This window comes from Hemiscyllium ocellatum, chromosome 22 (assembly GCF_020745735.1).
Source record: "Hemiscyllium ocellatum isolate sHemOce1 chromosome 22, sHemOce1.pat.X.cur, whole genome shotgun sequence".
NCBI lineage: Eukaryota > Metazoa > Chordata > Chondrichthyes > Orectolobiformes > Hemiscylliidae > Hemiscyllium > Hemiscyllium ocellatum.
Window position 1 is genome coordinate 35,423,577 of NC_083422.1, and position 18,734 is coordinate 35,442,310.

The 18,734-nt window shown below is 37.2% G+C and overlaps 1 protein-coding gene across 6 annotated transcripts in view; it reads left to right on the forward strand.

The window, feature by feature from the left end:
* The window catches only part of LOC132826279 (arginyl-tRNA--protein transferase 1), a 209,734-nt gene extending 192,828 nt beyond the window's left edge, over positions 1 to 16,906 (forward strand). For all 6 annotated transcript variants that reach the window (XM_060842053.1, XM_060842057.1, XM_060842056.1 and 3 more), the window contains one exon: positions 9,195 to 16,906. In XM_060842053.1, coding sequence (XP_060698036.1) covers positions 9,195 to 9,376 — 182 coding nt within the window. In that variant the 3' untranslated portion in view covers positions 9,377 to 16,906. The remainder of the gene's footprint in view (positions 1 to 9,194) is intronic.
* The last annotated feature ends 1,828 nt before the right edge of the window (positions 16,907 to 18,734 follow it).

Consider the following 18,734-nt stretch of genomic DNA (forward strand, 5'->3'; position numbering starts at 1 on the left):
TGCAACAATGTGTTTCACAAAAACTTTCATTGAGTCATACCTCAGTGTAACAAAGCATTGAGGAGAATTCACAAAACCTTAAAGTAGATGTTTTTTGTTTTCATTGTCGCATAATGTCCATAAAGAATAAATTTTAAAAAGATACTGTCCAGGAAATGGATAATGTTAGGAGGAGGCACAGAAGATTTTCATGGGTGTTTTTTTTCTTTAAACAAAGGATTGATGGTGCAATATTCCAGAGCATAGGAGCTTAGGCAACAGCACATCAACATTAGAGAGAAAGGAGGCACAAGAGGCAGTGGAACAGGAACTTGTCATCTGAAGGAGGTTATAGCGCTCAGATTATATCACCATTAAAGATGAGGATGAGAGTTTTGAATTTGAGGTGTTCAGAGCTCATGTGATAACATAAGCAGTTACATTGAATGGTAAGAAGTGAGAAACCATGATGCAAAATAGGATACAGGCAACAAAACTTCGAATGAGCTGGACCTCATGGAGTGGAGAGGATGGATGGCTAGTCAGGAGAACATTGGAACAATTAAATCTGGGTGCAATAAATTTGTCGATGAAGCTTTCATTGGCAGATTGTCTGAGGTACTGACAAAGGTGTTCTTAGGAAGTTGGAAATAGGAACAATGGAGAAAAAGATTGTGTCAGAAGCTCAACTTCAAGTTAAATAAAAGGCTGACAAACAATTTTGCTGAGCAGTAAGTGGAGAGGATAATTAAGATTTTGGTGGGGCCATGAACAAGATTTCCATTTTTTAGCTGGATGAAGGTTCAGTTCAACAGTTGGAGTGTCAGACTAGCAGTTTGACAATATCGAAGCTGTGCAATATTGAGAGGGTGGAGAGGATAATCTTGGTTATCGTCAGTGTGCCTCTGTTAACACAGAATAATGCAGTGAGTTCAAGGAGAGGCCATGTTAGAACCTAAGGGAATTTATTACAGAACTAAAGGTTGAAGCAAGCTGAAGGGCCTTACCACCAAAGGAGAGGATGAAGTTGGAAAATCAGCCATCTTAATGTTTTATGTCTGGTGACTCCTTATCATAACTAAATTAACTTGAAACATTAACTCTGTTTTCTCCCCAAGAATGCTGACAGAATGTTTCCAGCAATTTCTATTTTTGAAGCATATCAGTCGATTGACAAGAATTCTAGTCATCTTTTAGTTATTTGTAAACATGTATTTTTTAAATGCATTATATAGAAAACATGTTCTGACATCAACTCAATTAAGATCTAAATCCTTTCCTACCTACTTTGTGTAATGATACTTTCCGCTCCTAGAATACAATCCACTTTGAGCAATTAACATTCTCAATATCTTTAATAGTGATGCTTTACTAAAAATCAAGATTAATGTGATAGCTGATGGGTCGCTTTGGCGAAACTGGAAGAGGTTGTCTTCTTTATATATAAAGGGTTGAACTCCTTTGTTGCGAAACCTGTAATTTGCCAAAGGAATGCAACTTTAGTCCATTCCTAATCCTATAATTAGCCTCAACTGATGAGTGATTCGAAAACGTTAATGTTAATAATGGTTAATCCATTTACTTGAAATTGATGTTTACCACATAAGTGCTTCACTTTCTGATTTAGAAAGCTTTCTTGTTCACACACTGTGCCCAGAAGGGACGGTATTTGCATTAGGATTTATTAGAATTGAAGCAGCTTAGGGGATTGCAATCAATTCAATGTTATTTAGTCTGTTGATTTTCTGTGAATGTTTGTTGTAAGTGTCAGTTACTGATTACACTTAGGAAAAATTACTGGAAAATGTATGTAGTTTGCCTTCGTGTTGCATCCTGAGCATCATTTTGAAGCATTTTGCCAAATTTCTTTAAAGGGTGGAATTTTCCCAACCTTTGAATGATATGAGCAGTGATGAAACAATTGGGAAAATTCAGTGAGAATGACAATGTGAGATTCTCAGTGGCTAGAAGAAAATGCCTGATTGTCTGCTTAATGTTTCAGCAGTTGAATGAGAATCTCACCAGTGAGTGGTGAGGGGCCTATTTGCATGCATTAACATTTCCTTATTAGCTAATTTTGTCTCACTTATTGCTAGTTATTGTCTTCTCGGGTACCAGAGAGAAACTAGATGCTACCAATTCCCAACTTGAGTTGTTAACTGGAATTCACCAATATCTCCTCTGGGCATCCATCTTGGCAAGCATTCCCCATCATCTCAGGGCACACGCCAAAGGCAACAATCACCTGCATTTCCATACAAGCAGATTGGCATTCACAAAGCACAACCCTCAACATGTCATGTATCTCCAATTAACTTATAATACAATCTTACAATACTTTGGAGTGCATGGACATCTTACGTTGTAATACTGTTGTCAGGCTGCTTTGTGGTCAGGGCTAAGCACCAATCTCGTGCATGGCAAAAGGATGCAGCTTAAGGCTCTAAACTTGTTTTATTAGTATTTACTCACTTTACATTTACTTGGATGCTCGCAACAACTCTACCTTGTCTTTTAGTGCTGACGGAAAACCAGGCAGCTTTCACGCGTGCCAGCAAAGAGCAGTCAAGAAGGTGGACATTAATGTCACACCTCAGCATGTGGCAGCAGATTAAGTGATAAACACACAGTGGCCATGCCTGAAAGTCAAAGGTGAGCAGTCCTAAATCCAGTCCAGGAGGATTATGGTCAATCAGGGGCCTAATTCATCAGTCAGGAAAGGTAATGAGGTATCCCAAGTGAGTGTGTAAGAAACACAGAGGACAGGAGTAGCTCGTAGTTTTGGGGGATGAGGTGATTGATAGCCTCTGAGAGTAGACCTTGCATGCTATTTTAGGGGTAATAAATCATGAGCCTTGGTTGAAGGTAGCTGTGGTGACAGACTTAGAGTGGTGTGAGGTAGCAAGGAGAAGATGGTGGTATTTACTCTAGCAGAGCACAGAAGGTTATTAATCTTGCAGCATTTCTGTGCATTACTAAGGATCATGGATATTACATTGACCTGGGTGACTACTTCAGAGCATGTTGGCCGGGCTTGGCATAGTTTACAGCTAAAGTTTAGAAATGTGCAGTGTGAATTCTGTAAGGTCCTGGCACCAGCAAGCAAACTGTGTTGCTGCAGTACATAATATTGCATAAGAGGGCACAATACAAGCATGGTACTTAATTGAGGTAAGCAGCGTAAATTTACATAAGAAAGATGAGTATGGCTTGACGAATCTCCTTGAAATTGACTAAATTGATTAAGCCTTCGGTGAAAGCAAAGTGATCCCTGGCAACAGGCATGACCAGAAGCTTGACTGAATAGATTGGTTTTGAGATGTTTATATAGTGGAGAGAGGAGAAGCTTAATCCGTTAATTTCAGATCCTGATTGTACAAAAAATTAATTTGGTGCATGTTGCCATATGCTAGTTTCTGAAGAACTCTGTCTTTGTGATAGTATCATAGTCAAATCTATACATACCAGCATAAAAGTCAGCTTCGTAGAAATTTCTAATTGACCCCATTCTTTATATTAAAGAAAATTACATTCATGGCATTTTTCATTTATGTTTTGATCCCAGTTGACTGTAATATATTACAAGTGAGACCCATTTTCCTTAAAAGGCAAGTAGTGTTCTGGGTCATGACTTTATTCCAACTGTAGATGCAATTTTGAAGATGGGGTGCAAGCCTGACTTGCAAATAGATTCCTCCAGTACACCCCATCAAAAAAAACTCATACTGATAAATTGGAGGGATCACAATGTGTGGAGAATGTCAGTCTGCCTTTCTAATGTGTCCCTTATCCTTATAAAATTTAGCACTGGAAAGAAAAAGTTGCTTTAATTCTTCCATTATTATATTTGTTTTAATGTTTTTCCCTGTTACCTGGCCTGACACATTCTTCTGGAGGCGGTGGCATGGTGATAATGTAACTGGACTAGTAAACCAAAACCTAGGCTCATGTTTAGGGGCATAGATTTAAGTTCCACCAGGAGAGAGGGTGAAATCTGAAATAAGCGGAAATTTTGAATTAAAAGCTGGCCTAATGGTGACCATGTAAGTATTGTCAATTGCTATTTTTTTTAAAAATCTAGTTTATTGAATGTTCTGTAGGGAAGGAAATCTACCATCCTTATCTGGTCTGGCCTGCATATGACTCCAGGTGCACAGTAATGTCATAAAGACATACAGCATAGAAACAGGCCCTTCGGCCTTTCATGTCTATGACTGTTAACCTCCCTCTGAAAAGGCCAGGCAAACCATTCAGACCAAGAGCAGTTGAAGACAGGCATTAAATGCTGGCCTTACCAGTAACACTCGCACTGCATGAGCGCATAAGCAAAAATGTCATCCTCAATAAAAAAATGTTTACTTTAAGAATTCTAAGTATGCTTACTTTCATTTCTATTTTGAGAATTGGTCTTTGTTGACAGACTGCAATGAGTTAATCTGGATTTATATTATCTATTTGCCTTACATTTATACCCTGCTTTATCAAGTTGAAATATCTCACTGTTCTTTTTTCTTGGAACTTGGTGGCAACTATATAGACAGATATGGCAGCCATTCTGTACTGCAGCTTGTAAAAATCATGCAAGGAAAAGAAGAACATATGCAAGGGGGCTAAAAATAATGAAATTGATTTCATTTATATATATGTGTGCTATGCAATCATGAAACTGTGCTGAGTTCTACAGTGAATCTGTCTTTGAGTGAGTTATTTTAATTATTCGTTAGTTACACAATATTAAGTGACCTGTACTCATGCAGTGTAATTGCTTTCATGTTTCAACAGGTTCTTCATTTTAAATTATAATATATAGTGATACTCTGCACTTGCTGTATTACTTTTGATTTCATCAAAGTAGGAGCAACTGCATTCAGAATTGAATCATGTTTTCTGAATAAATCGAAACGAAGAGTTGATCATTTTGATTTGAAGAAAACCTGAATGAAATATTTTTTCTATTTAATTATCTTGTTATAATGCTAGCTGTTAAACAGATGGTTCAAGCAAAATAAACTACAATCCTGCATGATTGCATTTTGAACAGAGTATGCTCTGTATGAGTTAAACTAAATCTCAAATATAGAGAAACAGTTTTTCTATTGTGTAAATATTTATGCAAAATATATTTATTCACTATACATATGATATTAGTAAATTTAGTGTCTGGTGTAACAATGATGCTTGAGCATCTTTGAAGTTTTTTTTTGTCCAAATCTTTTCCAAAAATATTTTCATAAATTTTCTAAAAGTATGTGATATACCAGTTCAAATTTAGCATCGTACTAAGTACGACATAGAATAGTTTCTTCAGTACAGTACTTGCGGTGCCTGCCCATATCAGTTTTTAAGCAACGTACTCCAGTAAAGTATGGGCAACCTTAAATAATGTGCAGAGAAATACCGTGGACAGAATCCTCTTAGCCTCTGAACATGTGGGCATTGGTGGGGAAGTTGACAGAGATCTCAAGATGGCTTGAGATCGGAGGTGATGAGCCTCCCACTGTTTCATCCAAAACATGCCATCTTCCAGCCAATTGTTGGACAGCATATAAGATTCTCATACTGAGTGGTGAGAAGCCTATTAGCATGTATTAAAATCTTCGTTATTATGCCATCTTGTCTTATTAATATGCAGTTTCCCATTCTTCTATCTGCTGCATAGAAACTAGACAGAGACAATACCTGACAGAAATTCATTGTGATAACCTGGCTCACAGCTGGCTCCTCAAAACCTCCATCAGTTACAAGACAGGGCACATCATGCACTAGCAGAAAGTGAGAACTGCAGGTGCTGGATATCAGAGTCGAGAGTGTGATGCTGGAAAAACACAGCAGGTCAGGTACCTGATGAAGGCCTTATGCCCGAAACTTCGATTCTCCTGCGCCTTGGATGCTGCCTGGCCTGCTGAGCTTTCCCAGCACCACACTCTTGACCCCCCACCCCAGTCCATGCACAGCAACTGCTAGCACCTTGCATCCAGCAGCACCTTCAGGTCCCTGTTGGCTAAGCGGAGTGCCAGTTGCTCTCTTTGAAAGTGTTTGGGTCAAATTAAGCAAACCATCCAGATAAGCTGTGGACTACCAGCACTTGACTGGGTGTATGTCTAAGCTTTAAAGATGGTGCGAGTACCAGGAATCCCTGTAGGTCCTGGTATTGGCCAATACCTCTATCAATGGTGAATGGAAGAATAAGACAAGTGGCACAGCTTGAATGCGTGGTGAATGAGGCAAGTTTGGAGAGAAAGAATATGACAAAACACACTGTGTGTCACAGAGAGTAATCCTCTATGGCTCTTATTAAAAATGACACCACCAATTTCTAGTGAAGTCTATTTGGTTACTGACATGACAGTTTTGAAAATGAGTGGGCACTTTTCCTAAGTTTCACCTCTTAAGACTCTTGCTCCCTTGCGAAAATGGAGCACTTACCACCATAAGTGGAATATCGGTGAAACTCGGTCAGAACACAGCCCGCACCCTGGCCTAGCCGGGCACACTGTTTGCACATCAACTGGACTGAATCCAGCCTAGAAGTCACCCAGGCGGTGTGAGGTCCCGGAATCACCCCCTTGCACAAATGGACCACTTCCCACTGTGGCAAATCGCTGACACCCAGTCAGAATACAGTCTGGACTCCAGACTAGCCAGGGACAACGTTTATACACTGCCCTGACTGTATCCAGCAAGACTAGCCAGCATGGAAGTCACCCAGGCGATGTCAAGTCCTAGATTCGCACCCTTGAGAAAATGGAGCACTTCCCACTGTGGGAAATGGCTGAAACCCGGTCAGAACATGATCCACAGCCTGCCCCAACAGATAATACCGTTTTAACATTGACCAGACTGAATCTGGCACCACTAGCTGGAGTGGAGGTCAACCAGATGGTGTGAGGTCCCAGATTCACTCCCTTGTGAAAATGCAGCACTTGCCATGTTGGGAAATTGCTAAAACTGGGTTAGAGCAAGTCCCCCACACGGGTTGAGCCAGGAACATTGGTTGCCCAACCCTCTTCCTCTTTGTGCTACACCGCAATCTTCAGTACCTCTTACCACTCCAACCCCGTCAGCCTTTACTAGATATTAGTGTTAGTTTAGGTTTTTGTGTGTTATTTGGTGTGATTTGGTTGGTTATTTTTTGGATCCGGGAAGGCTCAAAAATTTTCTATGTAAATTGATTGTAATTGCTGCTTTGCTTTACTCCATTTTGGTTTACGAACTGTTTCATAGAAATGCTCTTCTTTCAGATCGCAGGGAACACTTGTATACTGAAACAGGCAGTCTGGCCTGGAGAATCCATGCTAATATCTATGCCTCACAGCCATCATTCCTTATCTAAATATTTAAGTATAAGCCCCCATTTCCTTCTCCCTTTTGTACTGATCAAGCTTCCGCTTAAACGCATCTGAACTATTTGCTTCAAGCATTCTCTGTGACGACAAGTTCCAGATTATCAACCCCCTTTTGATAAAGGCATTTTACTGGATTTTCTATTGGGCTTGTTGGTGACCATCTTGTATTGTGAACCTCTACTTTTGTTTTTCCCTTAAGTAGAAAAATTCTCTATGTCTGGTTGATCAAACCTTTAATGATTTTATACATTGCATTACTCAAACAAATCTAGCAGTTTTACAAAATATTGGTGAAATGAAGGATGAGATGCCATTTGTGGAGCATTTGTGAAACCAATTGGTGGAGCAGTAAAATTAACAGGAAAGATCTGTGCCCAGAATGATGGGTGAGTTGGCATTGGGATCTACAAGGGGTCATGGCGTTAGAGGATGTCGACTGAGTTGACATGAAGAGTACAAGGAGCTATTACATAAGGTGTGAGGGGCCATTAGGCTTGGTTGGAGTAGGGGTTGGAGAAAATGTGAAGGTTGAGGGGTAACTAGCCAAATAATTACGATGAAGTTCCAGAGAACCAAAGTTCTCCAAATGTTGTGACCTAGTCCAGAGACCTGGATGATGTTCTGGGAATCTGGGTTTGAATGACACCAAGACAGATGGTAGAATTTTAATTAAATTTTTAAAATCTGGAATTAAGAGTCTAATGTTGACCTTGAAGGCATTGCTAATTGTCAGAAAAATCCATCTGGTTCATGAATGTCCTTTAGGGAAGGAAACTGCTGTGCTTAGCTCGTCTGGCCTAGATGTCACTCCAGAGTGGAAGACTCTTAACTGCCCTTTGGGCATTTTAGAAGAGCAACAAGTTCTACATCATTGACTAGTACTTTTACCTATAAAACAAACGACAACATTTCAGAAGTAATTTATTGGCTATAAAGTTCATTCTGGCATGAGAATTCTTATATAAATTTAGGTTCAACTTTCATCATTTTAGAATGATAAACATATGTTAACTATCCATTTTAAATATACTGGTGAAACCTTTCTGAATTTTGGAAAGTTAAAACAATATTTTGCTTAAATGATAAGCAAAAACTCTTTACAAGTTATTATTTATTTAACAAAAAGGGAGTTAGAACCGTAACTGTTTTTAGCCTGTTGTAGCCTTCACACTCACTCATTTGAGATTAAAACAATGCACATTAATAAGAGCCATATATAGGCCATATTGTCTTCCAGTTTTGGTTTTAAGAAAAGTCTTCCTCCACTCAGTTTGAATAATTACACATCCAAGTTAGTTTCATAAGTATAAATTGGGATATACTTACTAATAGCTAACATTTGTATATCATTTATGGTACAGAAATACATACCAGAATGTTTCACAAAGGCTTAATCAAAATTAATAGACTATTAGGTCAAAGGCATGTGCACAGTTTACCCAAGACGACTGTTGACCAATGTGTATTATTTGTTTGAAAACCTGATTGAATTGGAGGGCTAGAAAGAGAAAAATTCAACTTCTAGGTAAAAACTGTGACTCTTCAGAACTGATGAGTTTACTAAATCATATACCTGTAAATACAAATGAAGTGAATTAATGTAAATTAATATCAAGATGAACATTTCAAATGTTTAATCCTTTACTTCACGAAATCTCCATGTGGTTGTTATTCTATTTTTGAAAAATTAATCTGATTAGCAGAATTGGTTTTGTAAATCTAAGTTAATTAAGGTATAAAATTGTGCATTTTTGATTAATTTTATTTGAAATTGGACATTGACTGCAGAATGTTGTTCACTGAGTGATAAAATGATTGCCTGCTGTGTTGCAATTAATGTTGAGCAGCTATTGTTTTTAATCTTTCCAGAAGATGAAAATAGCTTCCGAGACCTTGGTCGAGTTCTTGTACTGTACAAAAATGCAGTGATGCCTTACAGCATCTATCAGAGACGAAAGAAGGGAAGAGCCGATGATGAAGCAGCAGTAAGGCAATATGCAAGCTTGGTTGGACAGACCTGTGCAGAGCGAATGCTGCTTTATCGAAGCTAAAAGCATGGTTTATGAAAAAGATGCTGTTTTCTAATTTTATGCTGTTAATAATATCACAATGCAAAAATCCAATTTGAAATAATTCTAGCCAATCATTGTGTGTTGTAAACATTTTCTTTTTGTAGCATACACAGCATTTAACCTTTACAATCTAGAACTTTTTCCAAACCATGCCATTTTATTTCAATTTTCTTTAGGCTACATCTCACCAAAAATGTCTTAGTCTCATAGGTTAGGATAGCTGTGTTCTTGTTCTTTTGCTTTAGTTTCTCTCTTTCTTCCTTCTCTTTCCACAGTGCTCAATTTTCTTTCTTTTGCTATAATCCTTTCCATGCTATTATTCAATTTTCTTAATTTTGTTTTTTCCCATCGATGTTCTTTTCCCCAATATTACTTTAAATTTGCTTTGATTTAGTTTATTTTCATTTTTGTTCTTTTTATCTTCAGTATGTAAAAAGTTGAACAACCTTAGAATGCTAGACAGGGTTGCCACATATTGATTGCTGGATGTTGTAGTCTTTGTTTCCATGTATGATTTGTTTGCTTATATCGCAGCCTTTACTCTGAAGATGGGGAAGAGTGAGTTCATTGAGTAAAAATATTTAAATTCAGACGAGGTAAATGCATATATCTACAGTCCACAATTATCAGACTCCCCAAGATATTCTGGTGAGATGGAATGTTATTAAAACAAGGTTTGTGGTTGAGTTTATGATTCTTTATAAAAGTGTGATTAATTGGTTCTATGAATTTCTTATTGCACATAGATCAATGCCTATCTGGAAAGGCCAAAGAATTCTAAAAGATAACTAATTGTGTTTTTTTAAATAGAAGAGATATACATAATAGATATAATAGCTATAGTGCAGGAGGGGGGAAAATATTGTGACAGATTTTTTGCTGCCAAGCAAATATTTCAGGGAAATTAAAATTAGGGCAAAGATTTTTGCATAATATTAAAATTGAGCAGTTAGGAGAGAAAAAAGCATTCTGAACCAATAAAGATGAAGAAAATCAATTATTTGTCACAATGTACACAATTGACACAACTTTCATCATATACTGTATTTACATAACTCTAAAATAAATGTAAATGCTAATATCAGTCTTTTCATTTTGATTTCTTACATAGATTTGATAGATTATCACCTTAGTTAGGCACATTATCGGTGTAAATCTTTCACCTCTATAAACCATTCAGATGTGGCATCCAAGTCCAAAATTCCGTATCTGGAAGGGTTGCACTTTCACACTTCATTTCACACTTGGCTGCAGCATAGACATAACAAGTGATCGCAAAGTACATTGAGAAGAGAAGCTATTGATCATGAGTATATAGCTGATGACAGAAACTGCATGGATAGAAACCATATGTTGTTAGACAGAGTGCAGCACATTTCTCAGCTTGCCAAATATCTATATAGATTTGTTTGAGGTGGTGCACATGTTGGACTGATTCATATTTAGAACGATGTCAAACGGAAAATAAACATTTCCCCTCAAGACCATGTGACACACTATTTGAATGGTGCTTTTAAGATTGACATAGGTATTTGAACTAGGGGGACAAAAGGAGAGAAAGTGGGAAGTTGCACAATTCCAAAAAGTAGTTGAAGAAATTTTGTTATGGTAACAACTTGTTTTTATATATGAACATGCATGTTAGGAGCAGAATTAGGCCACTTGGCTCCTCGATCCTGTGAGCCATTCAATAAGATTTTGGCTAATTTTATTTTTTCACATTCCCACTGTCCTCAGTACCTTTTCACCGCCATGCTTAACACGAATCTGTCTACCCCTATGTTAAAGCTTTCAAAGACTCTGCTTCCACCATCATTTAAAGAAGACAATCCCACATATTTCCGAACCTCTTAGAAAAACATTCCCGGCATCTCAGTCTTAACTGAGCAACCCCTAAATATTAAATGGTAATCCTGGTCCTGAATTCTCTAATGAGAGGAAACTTCCTTTCCATTTTTGTCCTGTAAAGGCCCTTCAGGATGTTGAATGTTTCAATCAAGTCACCTGTTTCTGTTCTGAACTCTAACAAATTAGCATGTCCAACAATTCTTCACAAAACAATCCATCCATTCCAGATATTATTCTAGTGAATTGTCTCTAAACTTCTTCCAATGATTTTACATCTTTTCCTAAATAGTAAAATAAATAAATATAGCACCTTTAACGTAATAAAATGCCAAAGGTGATTTAAATAAAATGTGCACCTGAGTCACATTAGGGGATAGAGCAGATTACCAAAAACCTTATCAGAAGAAACAAATCTTACGGTCTCAGCAACCGAAGCATGCAACCAACAGGTGAACAATTAAAATTGGGGTGTTTAGGAAATCAGCATTATTGAAGTGCAGTTGGAGGAGATTACTGAGATAGAAAAAGTCAGACCATGGGTGGTTTTGAAAACAAAAATGAGATTGTTAACAATCAATGCATTGCTTAACATGGGGCCTCTGCAGGTCAGCAAGAATAAAGATATTGGGTGAATGAAATTTGATGTGCATTAAAACATAAACAGTGGGGCTTTGGATGTTCAAAGGTTTATGGAGGGTAGAATATCACTAGTTGATCTGGAATTTGTTTAAATTTTCAGGTCTAGAGGCAACAAAGGTATTAATGAGGAATAACACACAGGTAAATTCAATAGTGGAAATGACGGTATGAATGTGATTGGAATTTTATTTCCAAGTTCGGTATAAGTCAGGGTTTTTGAACAGTCTGATTAAGCCACAGACAGTTGCCAAGGAGACGAGTGGAATGCATTTGCGGCAGTGATCAAAACCAATGACTTTAGTTCTTCCCAGTACTTACTTGGAGAAGGTTTCTAGTAATGGGTATCAGATAAGCAGTCTGACAATTCAAAGACCTTGGAGGGGTGGAAAAAAGCAGTATGAAAGTAAAGCTGGATGTCATAAGCATACAAGTAGAAATTGATATTAAGTGGAATTTTCATTTCGTTGACCCCACAGTTCTGCCATCTGGAGAAATGTGGGTCAGGAACCCATGCCCATGCTATATTGCCACTCCTGACTGTGGTCACCAAACGCTGGAAGATCAATTGGAGACTTTCCAGAAAGCATAGCAGTCAATCAGTTGAGGTGGAAAGCTGCTACGTCAGTAACAGAATGAGAGGATGACCCTCAGAAAAGCTTTCACAAAATTTTAAAAGAATCAAAGTAGTCAGACTGTCAGGCCATGCGCCCCAATTGGAAAATTGCATTATACGCAGGGTGGTCTTCATGGGCCTTTTAGTTAGCTGCCAGCCACTTACAGATAGCCAATGGCAAGAAATTACGAACCATGAGCACCACTAAATGAAAAGTCAGCCTGTTGTTTTTCATATGAGTAGTAGCATGTAGGTAAGAGATAGGAGAAAACCGAGGATAGATCTTGAAGACATCACTATTCTGTGAGAATGGGAATACAAATCATTGTTGGTAATTGTATGATTGCAATTAGGTAAGATTGTTAAAATGCAAGGACAGTATCATTCAGTTAGATGACAGTGGAAAAACATTGGAGGAGAATGGTGCAATCAACAGTGTGGAAGGTTGCTGACTAGTCCTGAAGGATGAGGAGGGCTAGTCTGTCTTTGTCACAGTCACAATGGATGTAATTTCACTTAGTTAAGTATACAGTGGTAGAGCATAGATACTTAATCACATGTTCGATTTCAACCAAATCATTCTAATGTATTGGTCATTAATGTGTTGTTGTTCACTTACCTGATTGCTCGGCTGAGAGTAGCTAATGTTGATGATCATGAAGAGCAGCCAAGCAGCTGTTAGTGATTATGTTGAAATAGTTTAGCTGAAGAAATGGATTTTCTATTTTATTTCACAACCAGGCTGTGAAGAATTTTCCCAAGAGCAGAATAAATGAGCTGACTATCAAATTGTCCAACTTATGTGTTCTGTTTATGCAATTCACTGATAGCATGAAATAGAAACAGTAGGGTTGGCACTTCAATTTGTTTCTGTGTAACAATGGAACACAGATGACTGTTTTCCATAACATGCAAAGCATATACCTTTTCATTCTCTTTCCACTATTGGACCCCAAGAAGAAATTGAATAACTTTGGATAGCTATGGAGAAAAAGTGCCAACTTGTATTGATATAAAACATCATTACTGGAACATCTTTCAAGACACCTGAAACTGGAAGCACTTCACCTGCCCAGTGACTGTCAGCCAGCCAGTGTGGTAGCCATTTTGATCACAGAACAGGCACAAATGAGATACCGCTATTTTATCTTGTGTTGGTTGTGAATATAAATCAAATACCTGAGAAAATTATATAGATCTATGATCCTTAAAATCTATCTAACTGCCAAATTGGCATTCCCAATAATATAGTTTTTCCTTCAACTGTGTGCTAGCTAAAATTACATACTAATGGAGTAATACAGCATGGAAATAGACCCTTCGATCCAACTAGTTTTTGCTAGACGTAATCCCAAACTAAACCATTCACACCTGCCTGCTCCTGGCCCATATCCCTCCAAACCTTTCCTATTCATGTATCCATCCCAATGTCTTTTAAATGCTGTTCAGGTCATTCTATAACGCATGTTTTGTTAACACAAATTCGCTATAACGTGAATGATGAATATGGGACACTGTTTCTAAAGCCCAAACTTTTGAAACAAGTGTTGGCTGTAACGCAATTACATCACCAACACTTTAAGCACTATTTCTAAAGTGCAATTTTTCAGAATGCAACCATCGCATTATAGAAGAACTGCCAGTAATTATATGACCTAGGCAGTGGCTTAATTTTACATTTTTGACCTTATAGGTCATAAAATGTCAGAAATGAAGTCATTATTTTTGGACTAATAGAGAAAATTAGGTGATGAAAGAGTACACAGCCTTGCAGCCATAAGCAACTAGTGATAATACATTTGGAAGGGGAAAACTTTGATCAGAATTGTCATTCCTGATCAATTTCAATGAACCATTCAAAAAATTGCAAATTTTTGGACATTGAGAGGTTTGAATCAATTTTGGAGCCTTCCATAGCAGAATGGACAGCTAGAATATGTCCTGTGGGCCTCAAAATGTGAGGAATTGCAACTTAAGTAGGTATCAGAGGATGGATATACTTAAGAGTGTACCCATCTGAGTTAGCACCTATTTATTTTGAAGAAGAAATTGCAGTCATGATAATTATTTGCATGTGTTGCATTTGTTCAATATTTTGGTCATAATGAAATCTTGATCACTTCAGGATATCTCAACGAGCTTCATGGTTAAAAGAGTACCTTGAAGGCACACACTGCTGTAATGTGATGAAATCCAGGAGAGTGTGGCATTTTACTTAAGGGCAAGAACATTTAACTCTGAGCCAAAGCTGAAAACTGATTATGTATTACAATAGCCCTTTTTGTTTTAAAGAGCTTGTGGGACTTCACGTGCTCTGTGAGGTTGTGCACAAGCTGACTAAATCTATATTAAGTATTCTGGTATATTGTCCAGTGAGAGTTATATTAAATCTGTTGCTTAGTAATCTGTTTTAAAGTACCATTTAATAGGCATAACACAGATTTAATTTAGCTTTGAAGTGTCAGATTATCAGTTGATTCTTGCAATTTTTGACTGCATGGTTCAAACTAAATTTCTCAAAATGGTTATATGCACTCATGATATACATAATGCATGATATTGCAAAGTACCCAAATTCATTATGGGAAAAATAGGGTACGCATGTCCATCTAAATTGCATTGTGGCAGTCTAGATAGAAGAAAATAGAAATAGAGAAATAATTTTCAAATTGCTTATTTTCCCTGTTATTGCACCAAATATAATGACTAAATTGTCATAAGTACGAATAATTTGAAGTGCATATATGTATTTATAGTCCAGTTAAGGGAATGTGTGAAATGGTGCATTAGGACATTGAAAGCCACTTAACCAGGCGTAAAATGCAATCTGGTCAATTCCAGTGGGCAAAAGTCTTAGGATATGTGGTACTCTGAACCTAGATCCTGCATTGCCACACTCATTCAGACCACTGGGTTAACTTGCGAGGGAAATGAGGTTGTGGCTGAGAGAATTTTTAACCTGGATTTTAAATAAATTGGTATCACCAGAAGTGATACAAGTCTTCTGTGCTAATGTGGTGTGGTTGCACATTACATCACAAGAATAGTATTGCCAGTGAAAAACAAAAAGTTCATTTGTTTTGATTAGAAATATGAGAGGAGTAGAATCCTGTAGGATTTTGTAAATGCCAATGTCAAACCAACATTGTATTTGCTACAGAGCAGGGTAAATGGTGGTTCTCTCAGTGATATAGATGATGGATGTACATGCCTGGCAGTCTAAGATTTGTAGTCATGGTGACAGGAATGTGAAGCAGGAGACCATTGTGATATTAGAAAATTAAGGTGTAAAGAGATTTCATACAACATTTTGTTAAGTACAATTCTGAGGTCTGCTTCCAGTATGGGTTTTCAATTTATTTTTAAAAACTCTCCAGGAATTAACTTATTGCTGCCTGTCATAAAACTGGTGCAGCAAACTGAATGTGAAAATTAACATGGTGTGTGATAAATGGATGAAAAACATCTATCCAAATACTGAGATGTACCAATACTTTTAAATTGTTGCATTATCTTAAGATAATGGTGTTTAAAGCTACCACTTTATTCCATGGTTCTGTAAGCAAATCAAACATTCTACTTGTTCAGTCCAGAATTCAGGTTTAAAAAAGTCAGCCTAGAGCAATCTGATTCCTTACTTAACTGTAATTACCATTCTCTCCTTCTTGGAATGAATAATAACAAGTTGTGGTTTCTTTCAGAGACTAACTGGTAGTTTCCAAACTCTCTGGTCATCAGTTTGGAGGTGGTTTTCCATTAATAACCAGTTGGTCAGATGAGAGTACATTCTTGAAAGATTCTTCCGACAATCAGGGCTTGATATTCTGCCTAAAAGTCAGCAATTCATAATCCTCCATCTGAGCTTACCCCTTTCTGGATTATTATGCTACATTTTCAGATATTGGAATTATGTCAAGGAATTGATTGTATATCATACAAAGTGTGTTCTATTCCCTTACATTTATTTTACAAGTACCTTCTACAAATGGTTACTTTTAAATTATTTATCTCATGAAAGGGGAAATATGCAATGCGTTTATACCTAAAATTGATATATAGCACGCTGCTTCAAATAAAATATATTCCTGCTAACACCTTAAATCCAGGTGATTCACTGATGCACTGCATTTTTGATATTATATGGCTTTATTATGAGTAATAATTCTAAATCAAGTTCTATTATGGGTCCATATAATTATAAGTGTTAAATATTCATTAACTGTTATGTTTCAGTTTATTGATATGAATTGAATATATTCTTATGTTAAATTAAAACATTTAACACAAGTCATTTCATTAATCATTTGGCACTGTTCAGGAAGTGTGTTACTGGATGAGATTGTGTTACTGGATGAGATGTCATTACTTTAAAAGTACTGTTGAGTTCAATTATTTATTAAATGTAACATGTAGCAATTGACTATTAAAAGCTTATGTTCTCTGACAGCAGCCTGAGCAGTGATCATTATAAAGGCTAATTGTTAGTGACAAAGAGTTCTTTATTTCGTATGAATTTAGTTATTTGGATAAATCTACTGGGTTCTGATAAATCTGTTTAAATGTTGAACACAGACAATGAGTTCTGTCTGATGGGCAGTGAAGTTTGCATCCTAGTGCTGGATGATTATAGAACTAAACTGGCAGTGAACATGGACAACATTGGTTAACTAGATAATGATAGTATCCTGCCTCAGCCAGGAAGTTATGGTGAGTGTAGCCAAGTAAGAAAATGAAAGATTCTTTGAACACCTTCTGTGTTCAGTGGAGCAAGTTTCCAAATTGAACAAATATATTAGCAATCACCAATGCAACCAGACTACCTGCCTATATTTCACGGTGAGAGCTGCAAGCCATGTCTACACATCTCTATCATTTTGACAAGCACCCAGCTCTTAGTGAATGTTGTTTATCAATAGTGTATGGTGGTAAGAAATTGAAGAATCAGTGATCCTCCACTTAGCCAAGTTGGAAATCCAAAAGTTTCAAATGACATCCAATAACTGCTAGCTGAAGGTTAGATTTTGCTGGACCTGGGGAACCTCTTACATTTACCTAAGATATTTCTGTTGGTTACGCTAGTGTAGCAACTGAGTTAAGTACTTTAGTAAGGCTATTTAGAGTGGGAGCTCTAGCCCTTCTGTTGAGGCTTACTCAAAGAGGTTGACAGATTTTTTTAAAAATTAAACATTAATGGCATGGTTCTCAGATTACCTTGTTTCAGTGTTGCCAATTCTTCCTTTTTGCTGTTCCCTTAAATACCATGTTGGTCTTCGAATGTAGGGAAGATCAAATGAAGTTTTACTCTTTGCATTGTAAAGTTAAATAACTCCATAGAGGCCAGCATTCCATCAACAAGCCACCCTTTATTTACACATGGAGAGTCCTTGACACTGATCCAGCTTCCTCAAAGCCCGCTCTTAGAGTGGACAGAATCTCTGACACTCCTGTTTACATCTGTCAACCATGGCTCCCTGACTGGACCAGATTAACAGCCCCAATCAGGGAACTCATATTCCCTTGGCTGACCTCATTACAGTCACTGCATAAAGTTCTTTTTTTTTTGACAATACCAATCATGTTTGCTTTTTTTTTGTGTGGCTGAGAAAATTTCTCTGATGCAGTGTCTATTCAAGCCTGGGTGTTGAGTATTTTTTTAGGAATTATGTCAGGTTCCAAGTTGATAGCTATCAGATTTTTCAAGTGTCTTCCCATGAATTACAATCCATTGGTTCAGAGTTTCACAAACAGTTCAAACGTAAGTTGCCCAATTCTACTGTTTGAGTGTAAGAAAGGGAATATGGACAAATAAATATTAAAATTGCACTGGATAAGTTTGCCGCATATACAAAGATTTTCTTTTTTGCAAATTCTAAGCCCAACCAGTGTTCATTTCATGACAGTAATGCTGTGCAAAGATTCAAGCAATATGAGAAGAATCTGACCTTTATCTGAGTTAGAGTGATCTAACTGATCAGAATGTATAGAAATGACTCATCCCAAAAATCCGTGATACCTACTTTAGAATCATTTTTGACATATTGACATACACTCTGCTTTAATTTGGCAAATGAATCGGATCTGGGCTTTATATAGGAAATACTTAATTATGCATCATAATTTATGCTCATGGTCATCAGCATCTGGGTATGACTAACTAAATTATCTAATCATATACCAAGCTTGAAAATACAAATCCCTGAAAAGTTAGCTGTTTCATTGTGGAGTATAACGATTTCT